The sequence below is a fragment of the Heterocephalus glaber genome, unplaced genomic scaffold (assembly GCF_053883595.1).
Source record: "Heterocephalus glaber isolate CG9 unplaced genomic scaffold, H.glaber_assembly_v1.0 deba00001662, whole genome shotgun sequence".
Lineage (NCBI taxonomy): Eukaryota > Metazoa > Chordata > Mammalia > Rodentia > Bathyergidae > Heterocephalus > Heterocephalus glaber.
The window spans coordinates 17,433,784-17,444,602 of record NW_028258403.1 but is presented as its reverse complement, the minus strand read 5'-3'; the positions used below and the strand labels follow the sequence as shown (position 1 = coordinate 17,444,602).

General features: G+C 46.6%; 1 protein-coding gene across 1 annotated transcript; it reads left to right on the top strand.

The window, feature by feature from the left end:
• Nucleotides 1-506: 506 nt before the first annotated feature.
• Nkx2-8 (NK2 homeobox 8) lies at nucleotides 507-8,740 on the top strand. The gene is made up of 2 exons (XM_004867545.3): nucleotides 507-901; nucleotides 1,535-8,740. Exons 1-2 carry the CDS (start codon nucleotides 745-747, stop codon nucleotides 2,089-2,091), a joined length of 714 nt encoding a protein of 237 aa, XP_004867602.1. The 5' UTR covers nucleotides 507-744; the 3' UTR covers nucleotides 2,092-8,740.
• The last annotated feature ends 2,079 nt before the right edge of the window (nucleotides 8,741-10,819 follow it).

Here is a 10,819-nt window from a genome sequence, read left to right as displayed (position 1 = left end):
GGTCTTAGAACCCCTCGGCCCATATGTTGGCAGGGCCAGGCCTCTCTGTGCGTACCAGGAACTTGTCGTCCTTGGGGGCCTTACCCAAAACAGAAAGGGAGCGCTCCAGAGTTCTAACTCTGCTTTGTAAATCACTCTCCAGATAATTGCGGGAAACTCCACTCCAGTAAACAAGCTAGAGGAATAGAGCAAACAGGGAATAAATTCCAGGGTGCTCATAAACACACCCAAGCTGCCCCCACCCTTCCCAGCGTTCCTGCGGGGCCAGGCCCCACGTCAGCCCAGGAGGAGGAGGAGGAAGCAGAGTCTCGGTGGAGAGGGTGGTGGCCACAGCTTGCCACCCAAGATGTTATTCACTGGCAACAATCCCCATTATCTGTCCGCACTTTAGGCTAATCAGACAATCGCTAATGCCTAAGGCTGCTTCCTGCAGCCTCTGGGAGGTAACGGGGCACCGAGGGGCGGGGAACTGGGCGTGGCGGGGGCGGAGGTGGCACCTTCCGAGCTCATCCAGGCTTTGGTCCGGCACTCATTCAGGTACTTAACACCCTGGAGACCCGACTTTCAAAGCGGCCCGGGTGGGAAGATCTGTTTATATAAACAGGGACTGCGCTGTAAATGCGCTAATATCCCTCCAGCCAGCTCACTGCGAGCGCCTCTCACGTCCATCCGTAGGAGCAGCGTCCCCCGCCGCCCCCCGTTCCCGGCCTGCCCTGCCCCCGCCTCCTTCCCCTCCTCTCGGCCATGGCCACCTCTGGACGTCTCAGCTTCACCGTGCGCAGCCTCCTGAATTTACCCGAGCAGGACGCGCAGCACCGGCCGAGGCGGGAGCCACAGTCACGCGCGCCCCGGGCCGACCCTTGCGCAGCCTGGCTGGAGTCGGAGCCCGGCCATTACCCCTGTGAGTGAACGGAGGACAGCGGTGGGAGTGGAGGGAGAGCAGAACCCAGCACCGGGCCCGTGCGGGGCTGGAAAGGCGAGATCCCAGCCTAGAGTCTGGATTTCTTTGGCCTGGGAACGGAGGTTCTGTCCTCCTCAAAACCCTACGCCACGCGTCCAGGCCAGCGCATCCCGAGAGTAGCTCCCTGCACCTGGCACTAGTGCTAGGCGCTTGGGTTTCCGCGTCTGGGGATTGCTGAGGATCAGAATAGTTAAAACATTTCCCTTATATGTTCCCATTCGGGGCTTCGAAATCCCGGCAAACTGGTGCAGTCGACCTGGAAGTGGCCCAGCTTGTGGTAGTAACTGGGCAGCCAGCACTGCTACCAGTGCGGCTAGTTTGAGAAGCCCCTGGGGTAGGTTCTGGTGGGGTACGATTTCAGGCCTGGTGATTACTGCTGTGGTTGAGAATGAGGTCACTGAATTCGGAGAGGTGGGTGCCCAGTTGTGAACCCAAAGAAGGAAGTGGCCTCCCTCTGAAACCCGCGTGCGAGTGGCGGCGCCCTCCGGCTGGCGGCTCAGCGCCCGCCCTGTTGGACCCCCACGCCTTAGGGGTTGGCATCTCACCAGGCTGCGTCCCCTCTGCCCTTCCTAGCCTCGGACGAGAGCAGCCTGGAGACCACCCCACCAGAGTCGTCGCAGCGGGCGTCCTCTCGGCCCGCGTCTCCGGGCTCGGACGCCGAGAAGAGGAAGAAGCGGCGGGTGCTGTTCTCCAAGGCGCAGACGCTGGAGTTGGAGCGCCGCTTCCGGCAGCAGCGGTACCTGTCGGCGCCGGAGCGGGAGCAGCTGGCGCGCCTGCTGCGCCTCACGCCCACGCAGGTCAAGATCTGGTTCCAGAACCACCGCTACAAGCTGAAGCGCGCGCGCGCGCCGCCGGCCACTGAGTCCTCGGACCTGAGCGCGGCCGCCGAGCTGAGGCCCGCGCCCGGCCTGCTGCGCCGCGTGGTGGTGCCCGTGCTGGTGCACGAAGGCCAGCCGTGCGGCGGTGCCAAGGAGTCGGGCCCCGCGGCGGCCCGGGGCAAGGGCAGCGCTCCCCCGACCGCCGCCTGCCCTCTGCCAGGCTATGCCGCCTTCGGGCCGGGCTCGGCGCTCGGCATCTTCCCGACCTACCAGCACTTAGCGCCCCCCACCCTGGTCTCCTGGAACTGGTGAGGCCACCTGGGGGTGCTGGGTTACCCTGACTTTGGAGCTCGCTTGTGCGGCTGCAGTACGGTTGCAGCCAAAGACCTGGAGCCCTCCGGGTGCCCCGCAGCCAGACCCCTTCTCGCAGGCCCCACCTTCGGGGTTCCCTGGCCCCCTTATCTGCTATCTCTCGGAAGCACTCGCAGGGAAACTTTCCCAAGATCCCCCCTCTCCCCTTCCCTGGACTGCGAACCCCAGAGCTAGATTTTATTGCTTGAGCCTTATCTGTATATTTTTTTAAATAGCAGTTTGTATGGGAAGCATATTTTAAAAGAAATAGAGTATTTTTTCTTTTTTTGTTGTGCGAGAATAAAGCGTGTAGGTTTGGATCCCCTGCGCTCCTGCGGGGAAGTAGGTGGGCGCCGAGCTCCCTAGACTGGAGTTCTGAGTCCCCCACCCCCACCCCCGCTCCAGTGCCCAATTAGGGTTGAGCTCCGGTTGGGGTGAAGGGCAGAGCTCGGGCCAGGAGGATACAGGGGTGAGGGGAGGGAGCTGAGGCAATCTCTGGGACCCTGGCCAGCGAGTAGCCACTCTGACCTCAGAGTGACCCTGGGTCCCCGACGGCTCCGGCTCCCGGAGCAGCGGGCGTTGGAAACACCAAAAGTCAACCCGGTCGGCTGCAACGACGAGAGAGAGAGAGAGAGACTAACTTCTCCCCAGGAGAGCGCTAGCGAAGCTGGGTGCGGCGGAGCTAGCGCTCTGGGGCGGAAGAGCCAGGAAGCTTGGGACCCTGAGTTAAGCGGGCTTTGCTGTGATTTCCCGTCTCCTCCTGTCTCCTCGACACAGCACCTCGACAGGCTAGGGTGGGGTGGGGACAGCCTAAAGAGGAAATTGAAAGGTGGCAGTGAACTGTGGAGTTGGGCTCTGCCTTGGGGCGTCCTGTGGAGCTTGATGAGGAATGATGGCCTTGGTGACCCGACAGCCGGGCTGGATCCACTAGTCGCCTCCTTTCACGCATGCTCCTAGGACACTCTGGACTCGGGGTTTGCAACTGTTGTTCTTCAAGTCTATATGTGGAGCCATGGGATCTCCAATGTAGGCATTCACTGGGGAGAAGGAAAAGCCTCGTTCCCTGGCACCGGCTACAGGAAGATGCGCCAGAGGAGAGTAGTTCCCAGGGTCTGTGTCCAGCGATAGGAACAGGGACCCGGAAGAGCTCTGTGAGGGGCCTGTTATGGGCCTCGGGTTTCCTGTCCAAGGAGGAGGGAGAGGAGGAGGCAGTGTTATCACCTGGGATTTGGGGGGCAGCAGAAGGGGAAGAGTGGGGTGCTTGGGTCTCAGCTGCTAGCCACCTTGCCTTCCATATGGATGCCATTATCTTAGAAGAATCTCGGTGCTTAAACCCCCTTTTGTCTTGGGAACTGAAAAGGGCATTGTCAGGCCTGAAAAGGACCTAGACAAAATCCGCACTGTTTTGATTCAGGACTCTGTTTAATCAGTCCCTGGTGACAATGTAGTGGGTGTTAGGGAGGACAATAGTATCTTTTTAAACCTTGTGGCCTTCAGGAAGACAAAAGACTTGAATTTTATGGGTTTACAACTTCAATTAGAACAGTGCCAGTGTGCATGGGAGATTATCAAATTTGTATCATAAAACCCCTTTCTAATAAATAATTGCTGGGGAGGGAGCCTGAATATTGTTTGACATTTCTGAGATTTGCCAGCGACTTCTCAGTTGGCCCTAGCAGAGCAGATGGGAAAGAAAAGGAGGAAACGATTTCTGAAGAGGTCCTGGATCTGGACTTGTGCTTGTGGTCAGCTGGCTGGGTGCTTGGTGTTTTTCATGCTCTTCCTCCAAGAATGGAGTCAAAGACTTGCAGCTTGTTTAATGCCATTGCTACTGACAAAGACCTGAGTATTCTTGAGGAGGGAGTGAAAAAAAACATTGTCTAGTTCCTCACCTTTTCTTTTGCTAGAGCTGTAGACAAAGTAGATCTTGGAGGGCCTGTAGAACTGTTATGGAGAGAAGATGTTTACCAGGAGGCTTTTGGGGAAAGTGTATCCTCCATCAAATTCATCATGGCCCTAAATGGTGAGCTAGATGTCTAACCAATAAGGCATTGGTTGCTTCCCAGCAAGGTGGTTAGAGCTGCAGCAAATGCCCACCCAGAGAGCCAGCTGTGTCCTGGGATAGAAGAGAAATAGCAATGTCCCAGGGCAGTAGCACCAGGAGCCAGAATTATATACTGATACCCTCTTCCTTTTGACTCTTTCATTTAGGCTGGTAAGATCCTTCCTTTAGGGAGGAAAAGCCACAGGATAGAGTGCAAAATGTACCCCATCCCACCAATCCATGTTAGAGACTCAAGTGGTCATATTTCTTCCTGTCCATACCTGTGATAAGCTGGAAAAGATAAATGTCAATTTCCTTTGTGATCTAAAAGTTCTGTTCTCCCAGGTTCTGCTGAAAGCTTAATCCAAGGCCTCTCTACTAGCAGCTGTGAAAACACTTAGGGTCTCCCTTCCCAGATGAAAGTATTTTAGACCTGTCTCCCATTGTCAGCATCACAAGGCATATTCACACAGAAACCTTTTATTGAAACTTACTGTGTTCCAGGCATTTTTGAGGTTATTCTCACAGAAATCTTGCTACTTATCTATCTACCTATATATCTCCTGTTTTATAGGTAAGAAATAGGCTCAGTGTATGGGCTAGGCAAATGATTTGCCCAAAGTAATTATGAACATGAAAGACTTGCCACTGTCCTCTACTTAACCACTTTGCATGCTGCCCTTAAGGAGGACAGCTGCCATATATATGGCAGATATTTAACTATCTGTTTTTCACATTTACAAATAACCTGCCTAGGATGCTTAAATGAAACATCAAAAACAAATAAACAGAGTTAACAAAAGATTCAACCACAACCATGCTACATATATGCATATATATGTATATATATATACAATGTTGCAACCATCATAAACTATCTTTTGGATGGTGTTGAAGGATTTGAAAGCACGTGCAAAGCACTCTGCACAGTTCAGAGCCACTTGCAGAGGCTGGTCACATAGCACAACAGTTGCTAACACTTGCACCAGGCAATATCCTAACTCACTCAACTCCAGAAGGCAGTACTACTGTCCCCGTTTAGAAATGAGGAAACTGAAGGTGGAAGAGGTGATCAGTAACTGATCTGGGATCATACAGCTAGGGTATAATAGGTTTTGAACCCAAGCACTCAAGCCCCAGATCTCACACCTTTGACCAGGTGGGAATTATTTCCCGTTCTTTTATGTTTTATTGCTCTCAGTTCACAGTCTTAGTTACCTTCCTCACAAATCCTTCTCTAAAGACCTGTTCTTTAGCATCTGTCTTTGCTCCTCCCCAACCCCTTACCCTCCACCAGCTTTTGAACACAGCTCTCTGTGTTTTCCCTAGGCTTGTTTGTGTGTGTTCTTGTCCAGCTGTCAATGAAACACAGCTCTTGTCTGCAGGTCACAATGTTCTCTCTCCTGTGACTATCATTCCACCATTCTTCTTCCAGTAAAACATCTGCTGCTGCCGCCTTGACACCAATTGTCGACTCAGTGTTCAGCAGGGTCCCTGCTGACTCTGATAAGCTCCTCTAAGCTTTGCCCAACCCCCAGGCCCAGATTCCTAGCCCTGTCATCTTTTTCCCTTCCTAGGTCTCCAGCTTTATCTTTATTATTAAATATCATCCTCTTCACATTTTCTCTCTCCTTCCATTGTAAACATTTTCACTTTATCTCACTTAAGTCTCTTGCAGGTGGAGACTGCAATTTTCACTTCAATTTTCTTTCCTCATTGTTCAGAGGATCTTACATCTTAGTACATCTCTTATCTGATGAATTTAGCACTTCAGTATCTTAGCTAATGTTCTACTGATGGGTGAGAAGGAAGTTATTTGAGCCCAGGTTAACCTATACCTTCCCTTCTAACAATGGTGTTAGATGTTTATTATTCTCTTGTTTTGTTGACATAATTAATTTGCCTTTTCCTCCCTCTCCAACGAACACTTCACTGCCTTTAAAATACTTTTGATTTATGAAAAAGATACCCAGGCAGGCTAGTTACAGGCTTGACATGGTTAACTCCTTTGTTAACTCTGTTTATCTATTCTTGGTGTTCCAGTTAAGTATCCTAGGCAGGTTATCTGTAAATGTGAAAAGCAGATAGCTAAATGATGAGGAAGTATTGTCTCTACCTCAAAGCATGACAGTTTCTACCAGTGTGATTCTACCATTTAGTACTCAAAATCTGAATGAGAAAACGTATACCTCCAGGTCACTCATTTTTCTAAGCCATACAGTGGGCAGGGATTTACCAAATGGTTCCTTAATGATTTTCAGAATTCCAGTTTGGTACTTGTCCTCTTTGGTCCCCGTCTTTCTCCTGTGTACTCACCACTCATGTCACTCAGTCTATGAGGTCACCAACAAATTGAACAATATTCTCTTTAATTCAGAGCCATTAGGGGCCGGGGATCTAGCTTAGTGGTTCTGCTGCTTACCTCACAAGCACAAGGACCCGAGTTCAATCCCCAGTACCAAAAAAAAAAAACAAAAAAAAAAACAGAGCCATTGATTAATGATTTAACTTTGGAGGGAGACTAGAAAGAATTGCTTAGACTGCTCCAACTCCTTTCCTTATCTACCCCAAATATTCAAGCACAGGAATTCTTATTTTTTCCAACCATGTCCAGTAGAGAAGTTTTAATGTTTATCCAGAAAAGTAGCATCATCACAAATTAGAGGTGGAGGGCCTGGGAGTATAACTCAGTGATACAGTCCTTGCTTAACATACATGAGGCCATGAGTTCAACCCTTGGTATGAGGGTGGGGAATCCTGTGCACTCCTCCACATGTTAGCCAGTCTGGTGGTGCATGTCTATAATCCGAGCTACTGGAGAGGCTGAAGTGGGAACATCTCAGGTTCAAAGTTCAAGCCCAGCCTGGGCAACATAGACCATCTCAAAAAAATTAGCTGGGCATGGTGGCACATATCTGTTAGCACTCCACTCGGGAGGCTGAGGCAGGAGGATCTCAGCAAGTTCAAGGCCAGCCTGGGCTACATAGTGAGTTCAAGGCCAGCCTGAATTACAAAGTGAGACCCTGTTTCAAAAAACCAAAAAAAAAAATTAAGTAAATTTAAATAAGTAAATAGCAATTGAGGCAAAAGATCATTCTTCTTCAGTAATTTGTCTTATGGACCAATAAAAACCTCTAGGTCTTCATTGAAGTCATGTTATTTCAAAAGCTGCTATGGTTTCCCTGTCTGCGAGTAGGGCATGATTGAAAGAACATCTGAGGAGACTTGGGTCATGCTTAACTTCCTCTTGCATTCTGGCTGGGTGGTCCTTTATGAATCAACAGGATTTCACATGCTTTTCCCTAGCAGAACTCTCTGAATTGTACTGTGTCTTTTCTTTCCTCTAATGACAGTTCCTCCCTCCCTCTCTCGGTCTTTCCCTCTCTCCTTCCTTGTTTCCTCCCTCCATCTCCCCTCCCCTTTCTAGGAACTGGGTAGGGCTTTTGTCACAATTCATTAGGAAGGAGAATGAATAGACCCTGTTTGCACATTAAACTGTGGATAAAAGTGTGAAGAAAATCCATTTTTAAAAGGCCCTTGATTCTCTCCTCCATGATGTCTTCTTCCTATTATGCTTTTCTCCTCCAGCTTTACTGAAGAACAGTGTGTCAAGGAGCAGTTTCTCCAGCCCCAAAGAAGCTATCAGTTTAGGTTTAAATTACCTCTTGGGAGATAAATTCTCAACTAGAGGCAATCCCGAATCACCATCACCTCTTAAGGATCTGATAGTCACATAAACATCAGTGCAATGACAGAAAACCTTTTTTACAACAAAATTGAAACGCAGAATAAGAGATACAAAATACCAAGAAAAGACCAAAAACCCCTAAAGCGGTGAGTAGAGAATGAACTGATTTTCTGGGGAACTGGTTTTACTAATCACACTGATGGATTCAATTATCTGTCTGACCCAATGTTAAATGTGCTCCTAATTCTCTACTGTGAACGATTCACATTTAACTCAACCTAAAACACAGAGGCACAATAGACTTTTTTACTGCTCTTGTTTGTGGGTGAAACGTCTTAAAATAAAGCCTATCATGATATCAACTTGGGGCTATGTAGGAGCAGAGAAGATGAACAAAATAAAACAGAGCTCCTAGAATTCTGTTGTCCAGGAGAAACTACAAGAATCCTCTTTGTCTTTACTGAACTTGTCACTGATTTTGACAAAGTGAACATAGTCTCAAATACTTTGGGTATGCCTGACAACTGAACAACCTCACCCACAATTAAATTTTAATTATATAAATATAAAATAATGCAGAGAATACAAATTTTAGTGAGTATGAAAGAGTTCTTGAAAATGTTCTTTTTCTTGTTTTTTTTGTTTTTTGGGGGGGTACCGGAGTTCAGGAGATTGAACTTGGGACCTTGCGCTTGTGAGGCAGGCGCCAGAACCACTGAGCTAAACCCCCGGCCCTTCTTTTTCTTAAAGAGAAAGGGAAAATTGATTTATAATCCTACTTGTCAGACCCATATTGGATAGCTATTCCATTTTTCTCGTTCTAAAAATGCCATATTTTTTCATAAGATAATATGGAAAGCACAGAAATGTGTAAATAAACTGTGTTCCTAAACCTGGTTGTTTTCATAATGACATTTGTTTTCTCATTAATAGAATACTGGTGTAATGAATAGAAAATGCAGGTAAGCTATTACAGTGCAGTGAGGGGTGCGGGTTTCATGTGTACTATTGTAAAGTATCACCACAAAGAGATCATATTGGATTGGAAAGAACAATTCCCTTTTATTCTTCAGTTTCCTCTTCCCTGTAGCCTCAGATATTTCCCATCCATCGAGAGTCACTCATTGGGAACCACAACAATGGATTCTGCTATTAGCAAGGTAAAAACCAAACTAGGAAGAAGAACAAAAGCATATAGATAGAAGCAGCTGGCTGCCTGTTCCTTACTGACCTGGATAAGTTTGAACAGGGCTATAAGGTTTCCAGGGAAGCTCTGCCTCACCAGCTGCTGATAGATAGATAAATCATGGACTTCTCTGAAAGCTCCACTTCTACTACCCAAGCCCATTTCTGCAAAGCCTCAGAACACAGGCAAATGATTAATTCTAAACTGTTCTTAGAATATGTTTTTTGTTCCTTCTGAAAAACATCATTGCAGTTTGTGTAACATTAATAATCTTTCATCATTGCCACCATATGATGTCTCAGCCATCTGATTTTCATATTACAGAGGGAGGCTGAAAAAGTTGTCTAAGCTGAGGAACCTAGGAGTGTATGTGGGTATTTGAGCTCAGAGAAGGGCAAAAACCCCATCTTAGCAAGTAATAATAATGCCTTGGGACCACTGGGAGATAAACAATCTCTGATCTTTCTCATGGAAATGTGAAAGAGGGCAAAAAGCTATGACAAAAGTTCATTTGTACATCAAAAGAAGCAGTTAACAAAATGAAAGGCATTCTACAGAATGGGAGAAAACATTTGGAAGCTATATATGTAATAAGGGATTAATGTTCTAAATGTATAAGGAATTCACACATCTCAATAGAAAAAATATATGAAATGAGTAAAAGAACCGAGGATGTAGCTCAGTGGAAGAGCACTTGCCTAGAATGCACATACCCTGAGTTTGATCCCCTGCACCACACACACATATACACAACAACAATAGCAACAACAACAACAACAATTGAATAAAGAACTTGAGTGGACAGTTCTTAAAAAATGGCAATAAAAATATGAAAACTTGCTTATTATCACTAATCAATCACTAATCATCAGAGAAATTCAAATCAAAACCACAATGAGACATCATCTTATGTCTGTTAAAGTGGCTATTTTCAAAGACAATAAGGGCTGGTGATTTAGCTCAGTGGTGCTGCCGCCTGCCTCGCAAGAGCAAAGTCCCAAGTTCAATCTCCAGTACAAAACAAATTAAAAAACTAAAATGAAAGAATGAGAAATTAGAGACATTTATAGCTAAATGGATGCACATTGAGGATGCACATACTCTTAAGTGAAATAAATTGGACACATGTGTGTAGATAACCTATAGTTTCTATGCTGTGAGAAACTGAAAGTGTAAATAAGGACTAAAAGGTATAATAGATAATGAGAAATAGGAAGAAAAGGGGCAAAGGGGAAGGGGAAGTGGGAGAGATATGGGAAAGGAAAGGGGAATGGAATTAACACAAGAAAAGGAAAAAATGAAAGAAAGTCTTTGTAAATAGGGAGGGATGGAGAGGTTGAAAGGAGGGCAGGGGAATGGAGAAAAAAATAAGAACCAAGGGAGATTATGTAAAGGTGCAAATTTCCAATGATGAATGTCATTATATTGCATACTTAAAATGAACCAATAAAATTAATAATAATTAAAAATATATGGTCAGGGCATGGGGATAGAGAACAATTGCACACTGTTGGTGGAAATATAAATTAATACACCTATTATGGGAAATAATATGGATAGTCCTCAAAAACTTAAAAATAGAACTACTGTATGATCCAGAAATTATTACAAAGCAAATGAAATCAGTATGTAGAACAGATACCTGCAGCATTATTCATGTTCATTGCAGCATTATTTCCAATAATGAACAGTAGAAATAACCTAAGTGTACATCAACAGATGAACGAATAAAGAACATGTGATATACATATACACACATAAAGAGGAATAC

What these genes read in the sequence shown, in the direction of transcription:
- Nkx2-8 (XM_004867545.3), top strand. Translation starts at nt 745, where the DNA reads ATGGCCACCTCTGGACGTCTCAGCTTCACCGTGCGCAGCCTCCTGAAT. An exon ending in GGAGCCCGGCCATTACCCCT is followed by an intron (nt 902 to 1,534) that starts GTGAGTGAACGG and finishes TGCCCTTCCTAG; the next exon opens with CCTCGGACGAGAGCAGCCTG.